Raw genomic sequence first — 20,462 nt, 5'->3', positions numbered from 1 at the left:
CACCTAGCAGGTAGTGGCAAAGGTAAGATCTGGCTTTGCAGCCCGGACACCCCGCACTGCCTTCTCTAACCCCGCTGGGTCTGGAATGGGGTCCCCAGCACTCTGGCCCTCCTTTCTAAACCCTGCCCCTGGCTGCTCGCCTTGCCCCAGCTCAGCGTGTCTTGCCTGTGTGGCAGCTGGGAATGGCTCCACCCAGCACTTTCTCTCACTCCAGCTCAGTCTGTGCTACTCTGAAAATCTTTCCAGGCTCTCTATTGCTTTGGGAGTAAACAAGAACTCCTAGTGGCTCAGCACCCACAGACCCTCCCATCAACCCCGCAGTCCTCTACACACCAGGCTCGCCAGTCCGGGGATCTTTGCAAGGCACAGAGTGCTCCCCGAGGGGAGGAGGCGGGGGGTCAGCACAGGGCCATCCTGGCCCCTTAATTCCCACAGAAAGCACGGCAGCAGGAAGCTCTAATTCCAGAACCAGAGCGCTGGGCATAGTGGCACACTCCCAGAATGCTGACGTTCTAGGAGCCTGAGGCAGGAAGATTCCAAGTTCAGGCCCAGCCTGGGCAACTTCGTGAGCTGCTGTCTCAGATTTATGGGGAAGGATCGTGGGGATGTAGCTCAACACAAAGGCCCTGGGATCAGACCCTAGTATGGGATGGGAGGCGGAGACACAATGGGGAACTATTTGCAAGACTTGAGAAACGGAAGCTGGCTCTCAGGCTATCTGAAGCAAGATCCATGGCCCCACGCCTCCCAGCACACCTTCCCCAAAGGCCTACGACTCTCCAAAAAATCTGGACCAAGTTTGCCCAGGGAGAAGGCAGATACCAGAAACAAAACAGAATCTTGTTCATGCCAGGAACAAACACTTGGTGCCCCAAGAGCCACCTTGCATTCTGTGATCAGTATCATAAACTCCAACCCACGTTCCCCAAACATGTCAGGAAGGGCTGCGGAAAAAAGATGTCCCTTTAATAAAACGTTATCAACATATATCGTACACAAACTACAATGTATCATAATTACTTTTTTTTTCCTCTCGTAATTCAGAACCAGACTACAAGGTAAGAAAAAACACAGAAACAGCTACAATGTTCCCAATAATCCGCACAAGGTCTTTTTTCAGGCAGATGGTATCTCACATAATATGATATACATGGATCAGAAAGGGGCGGTAATAAAACAAAGACCAGCTACAGGGGTAGGGAGGAGGAGAGGGGAGTGTAAATGTACAAAGAATTTGGTGTCTTCCAGGGCGAGACACAAAGGTTTCCAGGGGGGTGAGGTGTCATGAGTCACCCCTCCTAGGAGGGGATAGGCTCCACCGTCGGGTTCATCGGTTTTTGAAAATAAAAACAGGACTGGAAACAGCACGTCTGTTTGGTTTCTGGTGCTCCCCCCCACCCCCCACAGCTATGCTGAAGTCTTCCATCCAGTTCCAAGCATTTACAGAGCAATTCTGGTCAACAGCCCATCTTTGAGAAAGGAGGGCAAATAAAGAGGAGAGAAAAAAGGAGGAAAAAAAAGAAAGAAACCCAGATTCCAGCCCACCCTGCCTGTGCACAGAGCGACAATGCAATATCTCGGGCCCAGAACGCAGAGGTCGTGGTTTCCAAGTCCCAGGTCATAGCCATCCTGTTGGTGGTGGCCTCACCTGCTCTGCTCAGGGCCACCACCCGGCGGGCAGGATTCTCGCTGGGAGGCCAGGGCACGGCTGCGGAGGCCTGGAGGCGGCGGCCAGGAAGGAGGCCCAGGAGGGAGAGGAGGCCGTCCTGGGGACACAGTGCATGCGCCGGTCAGGTCACAGCAGCGGCGACCACAGGAGTCCCGGAGGAGGTCGGTCAGGGGCCACAGGATGGGCTGTGTCCAGAGGTCCAGGTGTGCTGCTGTTGCCAGCAAGGCCAAAACAAAGCAGGTTCCTGTCCGCCCCTGCTGTCCCACAAACCGAAATCCCCAAGCAGAGAAGGGCGGCTTCCTTTCGTTTCCTTCCCCAAAAGGCTTTTTTAAAGAAACTACGGATTGTAAACTGTCCAGTTCATTATTATTATTTTTAGATGGCTACAAAGACAGTGTGGCATCTCACACCTAGACTAGCTTTCCTGGTGGTAGGGCTTGGGGGCAGATAGACAGCAGGGCTTGTGGTTTCTTTTCTTCTTTTTTCCTTTTTTTTTTTTTTTTTTAAAGAAAGCAAGAGGCTGGCTGAGGTGGGGGGCTTGCTAGAAGCTTCCATTTTTAAAATTTTTTCCCAAAGAAATCCCTCCTGAAAACAAATTTAAAAAAAAAAAAAAAAAAAATCCCAGCAACAGTAAAACCCCAAACAAACAAACAAAAAACAACAACAAAAAAGTGTCATGTACAGAAAAGTTCCTTTTGGGAAAGGGCAAGGGGTGGGGGTTTTCCAGGTCGTTGACTTGAAATATATTTTTGAGTTTTGTCCTTCATGTTTTATGGAATAAAAAGTTCAGCCTTTTTATTGCATGAAACTAAAATTGGGGAAGGTGGGATGTGGAGGAGAGGGTTGAGGAGAGTGGGGAGGCGCCCTCCCCAGCTCCTGGTAATGACACCTCACTTCTTGCATAATTCCTGGTATCTTCCCGCCTGCAAGGCTGGCTCTCTCAGCTTCCTGGAGAAGGGGGTCACACACTCATCGTCATGCTTGGAGAATACTGGAGAGGAGAAGCAGAGAAGAGAGACGTCACGTGCAGGCCACAGGTGCACAGAGCTCGAACGCGCAGGCTGAGGGTGCAGGGTGGCAGTCAGTGGATGAGGGGCCGGGAGGACCAGGAGGGCCAGGGTACAGACAAGGAGATGGAAGCTCAAGGGGACCAGCCGGAGCGATGGCAGCCCCTGTGGCTTCGCAGCCCATCCCCTTCTAAATCAATCCTTCTGCAAACTGGGACTGCAGGGACCTGGGCTCTTAAAGGCCACTTGCTTCAAAGGAGTATACACAGGAGCCCACTGCAGAAAAGCAGATGGAAAAGCAGACAGCGCCCAGCACGGGGAGCTGGCCGGAATCCCTGGTGGTGTGAGCCTCCCTCCCAGGGCCATGGTGCTCCTCTCAGCCCAGGGCATCCAGCCAGGGTGTCCAGACACGCTGCCACAAGGCAGACTTGGAGGGAGGGGCCAGGGCTCTGTGCTACGTGTGGAAAAACTACCAGGGTGAAAAGCCTACAGCACAGCTGCCAGGCCACCCGGCATGCTGGGCAGAGGTCCTGGGCCCTGGAGAGGAGGAGGACCCGGGGGCGAAGAGCACGAGGGCTGGCGGAGCTTACGTTGTCGTTCTGAAAGGAGTGGAGGAAGTTCCCTCCGAGCTCGCTGTCGTCCCGAGGGGTGCCTGGAGGATTGCTAATGCCACTTATGTTGTTAGGAGAATTCTGTGGAGAGAAAAGAGGGGGTGAGTCTCTGGGTCCCCAACAGGCTGCCCTGCAGAGGGGCACTGCCAGGAGTAGACACAGTGTGTGCACTCACTTTTGGAAGTCCATCTATGTCGCCTGATCCTGGAAGGAAAGAAGAATCCTGTTCAGTTTCCTGCTCACTGCTCCCCAAGGGATCTCTAGCACCTGAGGAGGACCCCCTTTTCCCTAGGCTCACTGGAGGGCCCAAGCCCTTCCCCCCAATCCCACACTCTGTAGGGTGCTTCCTAGCTGGGCATCCTCTTTTCTCAGGACCTTGCCATGTGTTTGACCAAGGCCAAAACCCAGGCAAGAGCTGGGGACAGAGAAGGCTTCCAGGCAGGATGGGGCCACCTTACCTAAGGATCCATTCATGTGGTGTGGCTCCATGCCGCCCATGCCTCCCATGGGGCCGTCCGAGCCAGGACCCATCGGGAACTGAGGAAAGAGCACACAGTGTGGATCAGAGGGCACAGCGAATTGGTCAAAGCCAGGCCATCACCTCTGAGGGCCTGGGCACTGCGCCCTGCCTCAGGTGCCTCTGTTCTGGCAGGCACTAGGTGCCTGGGAGATGGGAACAGGCTCCTCACCTCAGCCCCAGGGGAGCAGGGCCCCGGTGCTCAGTCCTGGACTGCCTAAGGTACCCGGCCCAGAGAGGCAAAGGGACTGGCGCTCAGCCTCCCACACTACCGAGACTCTCAACCGGCGCCTCCTGGACCCCCATCCCTGGGCCAAGTGCCTGGCTTACCCGCCACAGCGGCACACAAGCAGGTACTGGAACAATCAGCCTAGGGGCAGCAGGAAGCAGAGTGGGGGGCTGGGGTCCAGGCTAGGGGGTGAGGCAGAACTGGGCTCAGACAGGAAACCTGCCCTATGCCCCTCCCCAGAACTACCAAGCCCATCTCAGAAAGGCAGCACCGACCAGAGGCTGCAGAGGGCCTATCCCACACTGCCATTCTTGAGGCTGGGCAGGGACGGCAGGCCCACTCGCGAGAGCTGAGGCCCGTGCTGCCCCTGGAGGTGGGACCTGCTGGGTGGAGGACTGCTGGGCACCTGGCCTAGGCTACACTCTAAGGACACACAGCCATCACATCTGCACCTCAGCCCCCATACTCAACTGCCCCACGGGACAGAAGGCAGAGGTGCTAGGCTACGTGGATGGGGAATGGAGTGTCAGCATGACTGGGGAGAGATGGGCAGGCAGGGCAGGCACCCGCAGGGTCCTGCAGAAGGCTGTGTACAGGTGGCAGCATGGAACAGAGAGTACATAATGGCACGGAGGGAGCAGGGCCAGCTGGACTGTAAGGCGAGGCCTCTGCAGGGCCACTTCGCACCTGCACGAGTTGGTGGCAGCACCCGACCACCTCAGGCTTTGATGCGCACTGGGTCATCAGGCGACAAACCCAAGCCATGCGTGGTCGAGCATGATCACCTTTAGGAAGCGGATCCCTGACACAGTCAGCTGGACCACAGAACAAAACCATGGCACACACCAACATAACCTGCACATCTAGACACGCTAAACATAAACACACATCATTATTTTAAGCATATAAATTATGCTTTCATGTACTTGAAATTATTGTGTATTAACAGTGGTAATGAGATATAACTCACACCATACAGTCGACCCATTTAAAGCATACACTTCAGTGGTTTTTAGTATATTTATGGAGCTGTGCATACCATCACCACAATCAATTTTAGAACATTTCCATCACCCCAGAAAGAAATTTTGTGCCATTAGCAGTTATTCCCCAGCTCCCCTCCAACCCCAATCTTAAGGAACCATTTACCTACTTCCTGTCTCTGTGAATCTGTTTATTCTGGACACTGGATATAAAGGAAACTGTGAGACCTTTTGGCTGACTCTTTACTCCGCAAGTTTCTAAGATCCATCCTTGCCACACAGGAATCTGTTATTTTATTTCTTCCTATGGACACATACGTCCGCAGTATGGACTTAGCACATTCGACCTACCCAGTTGCCAGGGGACGGTACAGTCTGCTGGTTGGCACTTTGGGCTACTGTGAACGCCACCATGCAAGTTGCTCTGTGGCAAACACTTGCTTCTTTCTGCAAGATGCCCAGCAGTGCAAGTGCTGGCTCACATGGGGCTCCATGCTTGACCTCGGGGCGCCCAACTCTCTTCCCCAGCAGCCGCATTCTGACAACCCCACTAGCACAGTGTGAGGGCTCCGATCTCTCCACATCCTCCCACCAGTCAGATCTGTCTTTCTGACTACAGCCATCCAGGTGGTGTGACGCCGTGGCTGAGTGTGTTTCATCTGCATGCCCGATGACTGACAGTAACAGCACCCTTTCATGAGCTTGCTATTTGTGTATCTCGAGAGAGAAGTCTGTTCAGATGCTTGTCCCATTTTTAATGGGTCTTTATCCTTGAGTTTTCTATATATTTTGAGTTCAAATCCCTTCACAGATACATAACTTACAAGTATTTTTCCATCCCACGGGTTGTCTGCTCAACTTTTTCTTTTTCTTTTGAGACAGGGTCTTGCTATGTTGCCTCAGCTGGTCTCAAACTCTTGGACTCAAAGAGATCCTCCTGCTTCAGCCACCACAGCAAGTAGCTGGGACTACAGATGTGTGCCACCGATCTCTTTTTTTCAGGTGGCAGAACCAGCTGAGGCTTTATCTTGGGAAAGACAAACTGGTTTTTGGTGGAGGGCATGGGCAAGAAGGGGTACCCCAGGCAGTAGATTCCCCACCCCCAAGGGTTGGCTGAGGACCAGGGCTAAGCCTCAGGCGGGTCTCTTGTTCCCAATGCTCCTGTGTACAGCTGTCTCCGCAGGCTCTGGGAAGCCGCGGGAGGGCTATGGGCTGGGAGAGGCTGCTGTGGCTGTTCCCTTGGGCAGGACATCAGAGCTCTCAGATACCAGCTCCCATCTTGGGTCTCAACCTCGCAGACTTGGTGCGCTCACCACCCGTGCGCAGCCACCGGAGGTCTCTGTGTGGGCGCTCTGCTCTGCACCTGGGCCTTCAACCTGTGCCCCCGACTCTCCTGCAGCTCGAGGTAGGTGGTGATCTCAACGTGCAGTGCCGGCTTGATGTTCCCAGGCTCACAAGGCGGCTGCTTGTGTAGCCCTCTGCAGGGCGGCCTCCAGCTGGGCCTGCCCGGCGTCCTTAATGGCCAGCTCAGCATTGACGATGGCAGCCTCCAGGGACGACCTCTGGCCTTTGAGGACCTCAATCTCCTCCTGGAGGCAGCCAATGCTGCAGTTCACCTCAGAGATCTAGGAGTTCGTTTGGCTCAGAGGTCATCCCTGTGCTTCCAGCCAGACCCTGCAACTCCTCACATGCGATCTGGTACATGCTCTCAGCCTCAGCTGAGGGGGCTGGCAATCTGCTCGTACTGGGCCTTTACCCCAGTGATGGTACCGTCCAGGTCCAAGCAGTGGCTGTCGTCCTTGGACGGCACCACAAATGTGTGTGAGATCTGAAACTGCAGCTCACAGGTCTCCCCTTCACACAGCTGCCTGCGGAAGACGACCTCGTCACTCAGCTCTTCCAGGTGAGCCTCAAGTTCCACCTTGTTCATGTAAGCTTCTTCCCCAACCTTCCTGTGAGGACAACATCACTCCCCCCACCGCCCCCCGGTGTGTGCCTGTTGGTCTCATCTTCGTACTTATTACTAAGTCCTGCACCAGCCCCTGCACGCTGCAAGCTCCGCCTCCAGCTGCAGCTTCCAACCTCTGTGGAGGTGGATGTAGCTTTTAAACGTGTCGTCCACATTGCTTCAGGACAGCTGCTGCTGCTGCAGGAGGCTCCACTTGGTCTCCACCTTGTGGCTCCAGGAACCGCACCTTGTTGATGAAGGAGGTGAACTTGTTGTTGAGGTTCTTGATCTGCTCCTTCTCCTGAATGTGCACTGCCTAGATACTGGGGTCCATGTCCAGGTTCACGGTGTTCAGTAGGCTCTGGTTCACCTGGATGGCTGGGATGCTCCCCACACCACGCCCAGCTGCCCAGCCCCAGGCCACCCCGGAAACTACTGCTGCTGCTGCCCATTTGGGAGAAGCTGGAGTGGCTGATGTGGGAACCCGGCCTGCTGGGGTAAGAGAAGCTCCTGAAGGCCCAGGGGCCAGAGATGGACACCTTGTAGGACTTCTGGGTCACCTGCATGGCCACGGAGGAGGCTGGGGTAAAGATAGGCAGGCTCAACATAGAAGGAGCCAGGTAGCTGCTTCTGGACAGCACCCATCTCTTTTTACCTTTCTTGTTTGTATCCTTTGATGCATAAAACCTCCCACTTGTCCACTTTCTTCTTGTGTTATTTGTGCTTTTGGTGTTAGTTCTAAGGTGGCTTTGCTTCACCAGGGTCATGAAGATCGCCCTCTACATTTTAGGTGCTTTATAGTGCTAGCCCTGACGTGTCGGTCTATGATCCACCTTGAGCTCGTTTTTGTGCACTTGTGTCAACAGTCTGATCTCATGCCTGCATGGGGATATCCAGTTGTGCCAGCACGTTTATTTATTGTGTTGTTTACTTCTGCTACATAAATGCTAGTATTTGATTTTTTTGTTTTGTTTTGTTTTTTTCCAGTACCGGGAATCGAACTCACAACCTTGCGCTTGCCAGGTAGGTGCTGTGCCGCTGAGCCAAATCCCCAGCCCCATAAATGCTATTATTTGAACAAAGTAACAGCAAGACACGTTAACAGCCGCAATTAGTAGAAGGACTAGTTAAATAAATGACACCAGTAAACTATAGCAAACTGTAACACCTGTTGCTTCCATCCTTGGATATAGTCATTCACCTGTTCTTTCTGGCCCATGACACAGTAGCAAGTTCTGGCTCGGCTGCTTTTCCTACTGTGACTGCTCGTATGTTGAAGCTTCTCGACCTACACCGCAGGTCTAGGCTACCTTTGGACTGCACACCAGTCAGGGCCTCTGTAGCTACGAGTCTTCAGATGGACCCACCCTGCTACCATGCCCAATGTCTGCACACACTATGAAGTGCAGATCACTGCAGGTGAAACTTCTGTTTCTCAGGAAGAATGGTTTCAAAGCACAGAGGTAAAGAACTTGGGAGATCCAAGATAGAGTCCAAGTAAGTTACGTTTTAATAAAAAAAAAAACTGAAGAAGTCCTGCTAACTTGGCTGCCCTTTCTCATGCTGCTTTTTGAGTTCTCAAGCAGTCTCATTCTCAAAAAACGGGTCATTCTTTCTGCAGCGTGAGGTTCTGCTGTAATCTCCATGTGGCGAACAACTCAGGTAGCTCCTGGAGGCCTCTCTTGGGAGCACAGAAACCTGGAGGAGCAGGCACACCTCTCTCTCCCCGCAACTCCATCTCCATCCTCACACCTGCTTCCACAGCAGAGAGGGTCACTGAACCCTTCTTGGCTCCCACTTTAATAAATACAGACTTTTCAGCGGGCACACAGGTTGAACACCTTTTCTACGGCAGCAGCAATGGCAGTCACCAGTGGGCATGTGGGAAACATTTTCCATTTCTAAGTTCTTCTGCAGCTTTGAGGAGGACATTGAAAAGTGACCCAAAGGGACCAAGAGAGGAGGACAGGAAACGGAAAAGGGGAAGTAAAAAGAATTAATTTTTTGCCCACAATGAATATAATCATGTGCTACAAACAGAGGAACACGTAAGGTGTACAGGAACTTTAGCAGGTAAGATATTTTCATTCCTAATAGTAAGATGCTTGTAGGCTAAACGAAACTTGCCAAAACTAACTGTGCATTCTGCCGAACATGCAGATAAATGAGCAATGCCTAGTTTGTGTCTGGGAAGAGAACAATAATCTTTCCCTGCGGTTTCGGTAAAATCTTCATGGATATACATACTATTTAAAACTCCAGTTTTTAAATCACCATGCTAAGACCTAGCAGGAACTTGGGGTTTTTTGTCCTGCAGTCCTGGGGACTAAACGCAGCATCTCAGACATGCTAGGCATGTGCTCGAGCTGAGCCTCTCCACTGCCTGCCACACACTCCTGGTCATGCTCTGGGGCATCCTTGCTGTACTGCTGGTGAGAGGAGACAGATCTGCTCCTCCCAGGGCCAACACATCTGCTATCAAAACTCCCCTCTCTTTCGTGCACACACAGGACTTCCCATGTCACCTCTGAATCAGGAAATGCAACCTTCTTGGTTCACAGCACAATCAGGAGTGAGACAGTACCAGGGCTCGTTCCAGAGTGTGCCCAAGCCAATCCAGCAGCTATTTCTGACTAAGCACCGAAGTCTCTCAAGTCTCTCAAGAGTCAGAACGACGTGCCTGTGTGTCCTTCCCCATCTCCTGCGTGGCCATGCCCAATCCCAAATTCTCCTCCGCTCTCTGCTTTGTTTGGGTTCTCTTCTGCTCTAATCCAGTTGTGTGTGTTCTTCCGGATGTCACTGAAATAACACAGCCACTTGGTTTTCTTTTCCAGCGATGTTGGGTCATGCTGGCATGGACAACGTCGCCTCTAGTTTGTGTCTTTTTTTCATGATCTGAGCTCACAGAAATGCGGTCACGATACTCACAATGCTAACAATGAAACCACCACTGTCTCAACACAAAGTGCATGTGAGAGTCTGCAGCAGGCAGAGGGGACTCTTACGATGCCCGTGACTGTGGCACCCTGAACAGTGGTCCTCAGGCCGCTGTACAAGGCCAGAATGCCAGCATCCATGCTCAGGGCAGGTACAGAGCACAGTGACCATGGGAGGCAGATAATCTGGCACTGAAAACAGCATGTGAGTTTCAGGCCAGACTGCACAAAAAAACAAAACTCCAAACAATATAAAAACCAGTGTTGTTTTCTTTCGGGCCTTTGTATGGGTCTTACGCTTTTCTATTCAACATTCTCCATCTACTGCCAACACCCAGGACATTTTATGTCCTGAGAATCCTCCAGATGCAGAGCTTTTAGTGCTACAATCCCAGTCAGGAGGGGTTGATGAGGCTGGGGCAGGGGGAAGCGCTAGGTGCCCAGGAGAAAGGTGTGGAACAGAAAGTGTCGGAGCACTCCCTAGCCATGAGAACCTGGTAACATCCACAGGCTAGAGGGAGTGCCACGGAGGGCTGCCGAGGGGGTGTGCGGGCACTGGCCCAGGCAGCCACATTCCACCCCAACACATGGTGTGACTTGGGTTTCATCTCAGGAACTGGGTCAACAAGGCCAAACAGTGCACCCCAAAGGGCCTCCTGCCATGACCCAGGCCACAGACAGTGCCTGGGTGGCTCTGCAGCTCCTGGGCCAAGGCTGCACAGCACACAGGAGGGCGAGGGAGATGAGCACGCACACAGCATCTGCAGACAGCAGACGGGCTCAGTGCTGGAGGAACTCCCAGCCCGCAAGGGAGGCGGCGCGACCACACGGCCAGCCTGCCCCATGGGCTCAGGGGACAGGCAGGAGGGGTGAGGCTTCACACTGCAAGGTGATTCGAAGGCTGGTCTGGAGGAAGAAGGGAATAACGTGGCCTGGGGAGAGACGGAGCTGCTGGGCTCAGGAGTCCCAGACCCCCTGGCAGCAATGCCGGGTAAGTGGGGCCCAGACACTCCTGCCGCGGTCTCTACCCTTCGCTCCACGCACAAGGACACAGCCTGGAGACCAGGGGGACAGGACCAGGTCGGCGAAGCCATCGGCCTCAGGCCCCTTCTCCTCCGCCACCCCGCCAACCATGGAACTGGCAATGGGTTGCCCAAGAGTTAATCACTTTTCTGACAGTTTATTTTATTCATCTTTGGTAACAAATGGCTGAAATCAATTAAACTTGCTTTCCCCTCAGCTGATGAAGTTAATTATGATTTGTTATGGGATCTGATATGTAAATTACTAGAAAGCAGACTTACGTTGGACCGGCTGCCTCCGGGCGGCACCGGATTAATCATTGTGTAGATGTTGTCACTGGAATTTGTTGAATCTGTAGAACAGAGGAAACCCGCAAGTCGAGGTGATTAATTCATTTCTTAATTAAAACAAACTCGTGGCACTTGAACTCATTCTTTTGTATTTTATCACCTAAAATTTCATCTAAGTACCACCATTTTCTGGCTAATTTGTATTTAATGAAGATTCACAAAGTTTTTAATCACAGAAAATTCAACTGTGAAAACCACTCAACCACACCATGAAGCATTTCAGGGTGTGTAGACAGCAGCATGGATGCAGCACGGGGGTTACAGATTCTCTTCTTGTCTCCCCACTGCCTGGGACGGTGCAGGGGCGGCGAGGTCACCACCTGGGCTTCCCAAACCGCCACGGGGGAGAGAGAAATGCCGAGAATTGCCCAGGGACCGGCCTGCCAGGCTGAGGGGCAGAAGGAAGAGGCAAGGACAGGGACAGAGACACATTAACATGCGGAGCGGGTTACCATGACCCAGTCTGAATGTAGGTCATGCAGCTCATCAAAATGCAGCAGTGGAGGAGCAAGCCGGAGCAGGGCCCTATCTCGGCCGCCAGCTCTACCCACGGCAGAGCAGCTTCCCCGTGAGAGGAACTGAGGGGGAGGGTCCCCTCTGGCTCCCCACTTCGCCAGTGAAGCCTCCCTAGGAAATCGGCTGATATGCTTCCACAGGAGCAGGCCCTGGATTTCTCAGGCAGAAATCCTGACTGCCTCTCACTTTTTATTTTTGGGATGGGCAAGGGCTGTGCTGAATCCCTTCTGGCTGGCGGGCGTGCTATTCTTAGCTGGGAAAGACACAGAAGTGTGACGCTGCGTGAGTGTGTGCACATGCCCACGGGTGCAGGCACATGCACTCTTCTGAGTAAAGAAAATGGGACAAGGGATCTCCTGAAGAGGTGTAGAAGCCCAGAGCTCTGGACACTCAAGAGGGATCACGGCTTACAATAAATAGGGCACCAAAGACCATCTTGTGTTGTCAGGCAATGCCCACCCTGGACAGGGTTCTCCCTAACAAGGAGAGCAAAGGGCAGTGAGGAGCCCTGTTCCCCGATCTCTCCGCTCAGCCTTGCAGTGTCTGAGACCCAGAAGAAATGTGACCCGTCCGAAGCCACACAGTGGGTCGCTGGCATCAAGGGCCTATAGCCCCTAAATGTCCTGACGTCTCAATGCCTACAGGGAATATGCTGCTCAGGAAGGAGTGGCTGCTAAGCCCGGCTCTGCACCCTCCCTCCAGGGCTCCCTAGCAACTGCTGCCCATTGGAGGCCTCTTGTCCCCCAACCCTCTTACCTGCAGGACTAGGCATGATGGGTGTTCCTGGAGGGCCGCCACCTCCGGGGGGTCCCTGAGAGGCAGAAGCTGGCATCAGTCATTCAGGGTGGTACCAGGTATGAGGAGAGGCCACCACACCCCCTCCCGGCAAGCAGTGATCACTGCCCCGCCCAGGCGCATTCCTCCCACTGAACTCCAGGCCCTCACAGAGGGTTGTGAGCCTGGCCAAGGGGCTGGGCTCGGGGTCCCCCTCCTGCTCCTCAAGTTAAGAGGCAGCTCATCGGCACACCCAGTGGTGATAGCAGAGGCCTAGGGGGTGCCACACAGCCTTCTGGGTGGTTCTCCGGGAGCCCCCTCCCAGGTCTTGTCTGGAGATTTCTGGACCCCCCAGGTCTACACTGACTGCAAGTCACAGTTTGGAACCTGTGCCCAGAACATGTCTGCCAGGGACAGGCAGGGACCCCAAGCAGTTCTCCACGTGCAGCCGGTCACACGTGGAAAACCAGCACCCCAGGCCCAATGCTTACCACGTAGGTGCCAGGCGATGAGGAGGAGTATGGAATCTGGAAAGGAGATGTGGGAGCTGCACGTCGGAGTCACCTCCCTAGCAGGTGGTACCCCTTTGCTTAGCAACCCCTCTTCCCAGAAAAGCCTCAGGTCCCAGTGTGCTCGGTGCCAGACAGCTCCCCAGGAGGGCTGGGGTGGGAGCGACACCCAGCACAGATCCTCCGAGGCTGGTCTCCTCCCGCCCAGGCTGCATAGGGAGGTTGGCGCTGCGGCCCGGAGACCTCCGGGGTAGAAGGCAGGGCAGGAGGGGGCAGGCTCCACTCTCCCCCCGGCTGGCATGCGCGCTGCACTGCAGTGCTTCGCCTTTTGCCCCCTCCTCCTTGGGGATGCTGGGAGCCAGACCTGCTAGAGGAGACTGGCAGGGGTCTCCTCCTCGAACATCACCTTCTGACCCCAGGGGCAGCTGTCACTGACCCCAGGTGGGCAGAATCCCACTGCAGGCTCCCTGCCTGACATCCCCTGGAGACAGGAGTCACCCTGCCCCCGGAAGCTCTTCCCTGGCAAACCCTGCCCCGCCTAAATACTCACTGAGTTAGCACTGTTGGGATTGGGCCAGGGTCTGCCAGCTCCCGGGCCCCTGGGAGGGAGAGACGAGACAATGAACAAGCGTGGCTCATCTAAGGGGCGGGCCGGCAGGGGTAGAAGAGAGGGCTGACATCAGAACAGGCCGCCCTGTGCATGGTCCTAGGGGCTCAGAGGCCAACTGGCTCTGCCGTAATAATGGCTTGTTCCAAGGGTGGTGATCTATGGACTCCTTAAAATTCTATGTAAAATATATAACGTTTTCAAAATCATCTACAAAACGCATAAGATTCCTCCGAATGTGTGTTTTCCTAGGAAGGCAGTCCACAATTCTCATACATACCAAAAAGGTTAAAATCATTAAGCATTAAAGAACAGTTGCCACCTCTACAGGGGCTCAGATTTCTATTCAGCCAATGAAAGGCTGTGTGAACCTGGGAAAGTCACCTGACCTCTCTGTTCCTCAGTGACCTCATACACGGGATGATAAGTGCCTCCCTGGATTATCATGAAGACCAGGCAAGCGAGTCCCAGCAGCATGCCCACAATGCCGCCAGGCTCACTGGCCCTAGAGGAGCCTGGGTTCCCACCCTCAGGGTCATCAACAGCCTCATCCTGCCACCAAGGTGACTGAGGTCCAGAGAGGCCCCAGCATGGACTCCTAGCTTGAGCCTGCCAGATGCCAGCAGAGGGCGGGGAGGGCCACGGGCTCTGAGCCTGGCCAGGGCCTTTTGCCTTACATGTTAATCCCGGGCATGGCGGGGCCGAGGGAGTTGGGTGGTGGTCTCATGCCGCTGCCGTAATTCTGCAACGATAACCAAGGGTCAGTCTATGAGAAGGAGAAGGGGAACCGGAGAGAGGAGGGAAGGAAAACAGACAGACAGAACATAAGCGAAAGGGTTAGTCTGTGAAGGAGCCGATGAGAAAAAACAATACATTCTGTCAAAAAACATGGGGTGGGAACCACAATGACAAGCTAGCACAGAGGGACAGTCACAATGGTCAGTGTGTTTTACGGGGCTTTGGGGTGATAGTCTCAGAAGCTACTAGCCTGCACCTTCCCCACAGGCCCGGGGCACGTGGGAGGGAGGGACGGGTCGTGGAGCGGATAGGTGACAGCAGACACTTAAACTCTGAAGACCGGCGGGGCGGCACAGAGCAAGCCTGAACACAGAAGCGGCTGTGTGGCATGGACAGAACCCAGCTGCCCCAGGCAGGTCCCTATCCTGGCCACATGTCACAGTGCTGGAGAGCAGGAAGGACTCCACTTCTACTTGAGAGATCACCATTTGGCTGAGGAGTCCACTACACACACTCAAGACACTTCTGGGACCCACATATAGCTCAGTATAACTCACTGGGGCAGGCGGCAGGGAGGAAGAGGTACCTCCCGCCCGACCCCGGTGCCGGACCTCCCTTCCTGGGTGCTGTTCTCCTCACAGAGGTAACCACCTCGCCTCCATCCCCATTTGGGATCTTCCCTGTCCTCCCAATGCTCAGCCCGAGAGGCACCGCCCCCGTGACCTGTCTCCACCTGCTCCCCGGGGTTACTGCTCCATGAAGTTGCTCCCAGAATGCCCCAGGCCCTTGTCCCAGCACTGCCCACACCACCCTGTACCATGACACGGCCACGTGGCCACCCCCCACCTCTCCTGCTGGATGCCAAGGGCCTTCGCAAGGCCTGCACAAGCACTGCAGCCAGCATGGACTGGCTCAGTTAGCCAGTACTGAGCTGTCAGGGAAAGGTGGTGATGGAATTTGAATAGCAAAGGAAGATCCAGCACAGCTGCCCTTCACCAAGCCCAAGCACGCTTTCCGGTCAGTCTCTGCTTTGATCCATACCACAACCCCATGAGGCCTGGCTTATTTCCATCTCACCAACAAGGGAGAGTGAAGGTCTGTGGGAGGCAGGTTTGCTTAAGGCATAGGCAGAGCTGGGCTTTAACCTGGACCAGCAGCCCCTGCACCTGCGCTCTTCACCACCCCTCTGAGGGATGGAGCAGAGCTGAAGCTGGAGGCTGATGGGTCTTTCTCCAGGAACTGGCTCCCATGTCCTACTGCTGTCTTGGGGCCACCTGCTCACCCACAGAGGCCTGGGGTCTAGAACACCCAGGCAGGCTAGTGACAACCAGGGAGCAACACCAGGCGGGCTGGCAGCAGGCAGGCCTGCAGGGAGGAAGGACAGGAAGCCACTGATCTTGCTGGGAGCCAGCACGCACTAAGACTCCTGTCCCCTGTGCTTTCTCAGATGAGCGGCAGTTATCCTGGGGCCCGCGCTGCAGGGCCAGGCCCAAGTGAGACGGGTGCTCGGTGCCCAGAGTGGTGAAGCAGAGCCTGAAACCTGAGGTCAGTACATAGAGAGCTGGCCTCAGCTGGGGCACTTGCTGGTGGCTCTGGCAAACTACACAAATAGAGACAATGCTTCCTCACGCCAGCTGTGCCAGCTGCTATCACTCATCCTTAATGGTCCCAGCAACTCCTGTAGTCCCCCAGCTTTAGAAACTGAAAACGGAGATGCTGAAGCACAGTGCCGGCCCTGGGGCCCAGCTACACGTGGCTGAGCTGGGACGACGCCCTGTAGCCTGGCTCTGGCTCACTGACTACCCTGTCTGTACAATGAGCACAAAGAGCCCATGAGGTCCCATCCTTCCAGGGCCCACAAGGACTGTCATGAGCCCAGGAGGCACACACACCGGGGATGGTGGCAGTGGAACAGACACAGCAGCCCTTAACATGGCTGTGGCACTGCAGAGCGTAGGCCTCAAAAGCCTTTTCTAAGACCCATGTGCCACTGTCCACACTGCACAGGAAGCTCACCATGTGGCAGCACCCTCCTCCTGTCCACTGTGCACAGCACAGCCTGCTGGACATGGGCTCCAGGGACAATGAGACCTTCTGGACGTGCAGCTGCAGCAGCTGCTCCCCAAGCCGGGGGAAAGGCCTGTAGTCAGGGCGAGGGGAGCTCAGAACAGGGAGGACGGTCTCCTAGAAGGATGAGACAGCTGGACACGCAGCACGGGAGGCTGTAGGGAAGGGGGAACAGCCCTGCAGCTCCTGCCCCTCCCCGGCCTGCAGGGAGCTTTCCTGCAGATGCAGACCCCAAGGGTCATGCACACTTCTGCTTCACACACGACAACCTGGAAGCCCAGAGAGGTCAGAATCTTGGCCAGCGCCACCTGCAGAGTCGGGTGTGAAAGCTGAACAGAAGTCAGGTTTGGGTCAGTTTTCTAATCAGAAACACCAGGTTTCCACACAAGGGCTGCAGGCCCAGCAGATGGTTTCCGAGCCCCCAGCACAATGGGCTCCTGCCCTCCCAGTTTTTTCCCAACTGCAGCAGGCGCGGCTGGAGGGGAAGACATGGTTCCTAACCAGACACTCTCCTTCGCCTGCCTCAGCATTGCACAGCAAGGATGGGGCCACCACCCGCGTGGAGTCTGTCTGCCCTGTCCACATGCTCACGTCGTCTGAGGTGGCTGAGACCCTGGGCAGGGGCTCTGGTCCAGGGTTACAAGAACACAGGCCTCACTCTCTCAGTCTCAGCCTCTGCTCCACAGTAACATGAGAAGGTGTCACACAGCACTGTTCCCTGCGACAGCCTCAGAGGGCCTTTTTCTCCATGCTTCCTGTGGCCTGCCTGGTGCTGTCTTTACCACAGGACAGGATGAGCCAGCTGGTCTTCAGGGAGGCTGTGCTGTCCGGCAAGTTTCTAGGCAGCTCCTGGGAGCCCCACTTCCTCCTCATCACACCCAAGGGCTCTGCACCAGCACTGACGATCCTCCACCTCCTTCCAAGGCCTCTGCTCAGAGACTGCACTCAGACTAGCCCTGGGTCAGCAGGGGCCCAAGGGTGGCACAGGATTGTCCCTGGAGATTGTGCATTATCCTTCATCTGAACGTCCCTGAACATTGTATGAGCCAGGATGGTAACGTGATTCTGGCTCTGTGACGGTCACTCTTGACTGTCAACTTGGTTGGCTTGAGCACCACCTAAGGATTAGTAAAGCACACTTCTGGGTGCGCCCGGATGGGCCATGGGTGTGACCTTGGGGACTGTATCGGACCCCTGTTCCACTTTTCGCTGGCTCTTCCTTGCTCTGCTTCCCGGCTGCCATGAGTTGGGCATTTTCCTTATGCCCTACTGTTCCCTTGGAGCCGGCCCACTACAGACTGAACCCTCTGAATCCAGGAGCCAATATTTTCTCCTTTGGGTGCCATGTCTTTTTGTCACAGCACTAAAAAGTTGACTAATACAAGTCCCAATCCAAGTACCAGACCTCTAAGGGGATGATGGCTCTGGGAATTGCTACCCAAAGGTCCCTGATAGGGTCTTCCACTATCCACCAAGATCTAAAAGGAGTCTTGTAGCTTCGGCCTCATCTAAAATAATTCACCTACAGGGCTGGGGATACAGCTCAGCAGCACAGCACCTGCCTCCTGAGTTCCATTCCCGGTACCAAAAAGAATCCACTTTCAAAACACCTGGACAAAAAGTCACTGTCTGACAGTGACACGTCAGAGAGAGCTAGGGAAGAAGACATTCAGCATCCTTTCTGGCGCTGGCCATTTCACAAACCCAGAGCAAAATTGGTCTGGGTCCCTGAAGGCAAAACATAGGGTAATGCCTGGGCTGCTGGTTTGCTGGAGTAGTTTAGGGTCAAAAAAATTGAATGTCACTTTACTTGGTTTTGAAATCTATAAAGTGGCCCCACGACCACATTGTACCTGTTTTTGTTCAGAAAGTTCTGGAAGGTTCACTAGCTAAGCAGTCTAATTCCCTGCTGAGATTCACACACCAGTGGCGCCCACCTTTCATTCTGGTGTCAGGGTGACACTGTGCCCACCACAGGCTGCCTAGAGGAGCTGGCTGCCCTCCCTAACAGCCAAGTCTGGGGTAGAAGATGGAGCTTAGTTCCCGAAGGAAGGAGACAGGACCCACAGGACACAGGGTGAGTGTGCACAGACACTGTCCCGCCCTGCCCCACAGGGAACCACCTGGCTGCCTACTTTGCGGATGAGGGACAAGAGTCTGAGTGGGATGAGCTGTGGTCAGAACTGGATTTCCCAGTACCAAGTTATGAACCTTCCCTCTCCTCTCCCCTGTGAGTGCCTGGGCAGTATACTCAGGTGACTGAGAAGAAAGGCCTGGGAAATGGGACAGTCTGCCCGTTCCACTCTCCAGATGTCCACTGCCCAGCTGTCCCCAGACCCTGCAAGCCATCCCATACACCAGCCTTGCCTGGGCCCAGTGCTCCACCAAGGCCAGGCCTTCTCACTCCCAGGGATGGGTTGGTGAGTCTGATACCTCACTCTCCCCAGAGGGATACAGAAGACATGGGCAAAACACTTTAGGGCCTCCATATTAATACAGTAAAATACAATAGAGAAGAGATGATTTCTGCCCCTCAAGATGCACCTCCCTCCCTTGGAGATCAGGAGAGCTCCACCCCTGGCCCACTGCTCAGCGAGGCTGGGAGAGCTGCCCCAGCACAGGAGGCCAGTTAGCATGACCTCAGCCTCCAGAACCCTTGCTCTTTAGGGAAAAAGACTAAAAAGAACACGCTGGGGTGACATGAGGCAGCCCCAGCCCCAGGAGGAAGCCCTACACTTCCGGGACACTCTCCCCTCAGACGCTATGCCAGCATCCTTGTCCAGTTTCTACACTCTCAATCTTACTACAGGCTCCACAAATTGCTGGTGGCTTTGCCAGGGAATAAAGAGGGGAGTTGGGGAGAAGAACCTAATAGCAACCACCAAACCCAAACAACCACAGTCCTGGACACCAGTTTTATGTTCCCAAAGTCGAAAACGGTAAGCTGCTTCCTAAGCGGGACTTCCAAGTTCAAGGTATCACACCAAGAACTTGACTGCGCTCCTTTCTGCAACCTCCCAAGGCAGGTACTGTGCTAGTTCCCATTTTACCTCCCAAGGCACGTCCTCGGCCATAGGGTGATGGAATTAAAATTTCCCTCTGCAGAGTCCGTCCTCCTGAATCACTCAGAACTCCCATGATGTTTGGGAAATCCAAGCCCACTGCGAACTCCTCAGCAAGGATCAGTGACTGCCTCAGGACTGGGGCTGAGGGGATGGAGAATCATTTCTGACTCCACAGAGGGCGCCCGCTTTCTGTCCCCTCCCACTGGCGGCCCTGCAGAAGTCTGCTTGAGACAGCAGCCAGGCACGGCAGGGCCAATCCCATGGCTTAAAAGAGTAAACATGAACCCTGGAGGCTCAAGGAAAAATAAAACAAAACCACTAGAGCTGCCATCGAGGTGCACTTGTTTCCTTTTAAGAATATGGTCCAGAAAGCACAGGTCCCCCTAAAATCTGTCAACACCACAGGTGTTCCAACCAGCATGGACTGAGAAGGCAATGGACTAGAGCTGAGGCTGAGGCAGGGCAGACAGCTCCCTACAGAAGGGGGTGAGGGCACTGCCACCCTCCTATGCTGGGAACCCATGGAGAGGCCCAGATGTGAAATAAACACGCACACAAGGAGGGGCAGGGCCAGCCGGCTGGCAGGCAGAAGAAATAAAGACCCGTACCAAGACTCCACCCCCACCCCCACCCCACTCACACCAAGAGAAGCCCCTCTCCTGACTCTGCTTTCTAGCTTCTCTTAGATAGGCAGGTCCAGAGGATTCCTAAGGAGGTGGAACACAGCAAACAGCTATATCTTAGCACTCAAGAGGGACAGGGGCAACCGGCAGAAGCTTCTAGAAAGGCAAGGCTGGTCACATCCTGCCAAGGCGGTCCTTCCCAGTGGGGTGTGCAGCTGTGCCCATCCAGGGTACACGAGGCTCCTGAGACAATGTCTTCCAGAGGTTTTGGAATTGCTCTTTCTGACAAC

The 20,462-nt window shown here is 54.5% G+C and overlaps 1 protein-coding gene and 1 pseudogene across 2 annotated transcripts in view; both read right to left on the bottom strand.

Annotated features, from left to right (window-relative positions):
• Window positions 1-945: 945 nt before the first annotated feature.
• The window catches only part of Ssbp3 (single stranded DNA binding protein 3), a gene marked incomplete at its 5' end in the record, with an annotated part of 148,192 nt that continues 128,675 nt past the window's right edge, over window positions 946-20,462 (bottom strand). For both annotated transcript variants that reach the window (XM_005398528.2, XM_013521664.1), the window contains 9 exon segments: window positions 946-2,660; window positions 3,267-3,368; window positions 3,463-3,491; window positions 3,746-3,824; window positions 11,205-11,275; window positions 12,546-12,600; window positions 13,055-13,090; window positions 13,623-13,671; window positions 14,357-14,421. In XM_005398528.2, coding sequence (XP_005398585.2) covers window positions 2,631-2,660; window positions 3,267-3,368; window positions 3,463-3,491; window positions 3,746-3,824; window positions 11,205-11,275; window positions 12,546-12,600; window positions 13,055-13,090; window positions 13,623-13,671; window positions 14,357-14,421 — 516 coding nt within the window.
• Window positions 5,938-11,198, bottom strand: LOC102030162 (annotated as a pseudogene).

Source organism: Chinchilla lanigera, unplaced genomic scaffold (assembly GCF_000276665.1).
Source record: "Chinchilla lanigera isolate Chin_1 unplaced genomic scaffold, ChiLan1.0 scaffold00063, whole genome shotgun sequence".
NCBI lineage: Eukaryota > Metazoa > Chordata > Mammalia > Rodentia > Chinchillidae > Chinchilla > Chinchilla lanigera.
The sequence above is the reverse complement of the archived record's forward strand: the minus strand, read 5'-3'. Positions and strand labels throughout refer to the sequence as shown.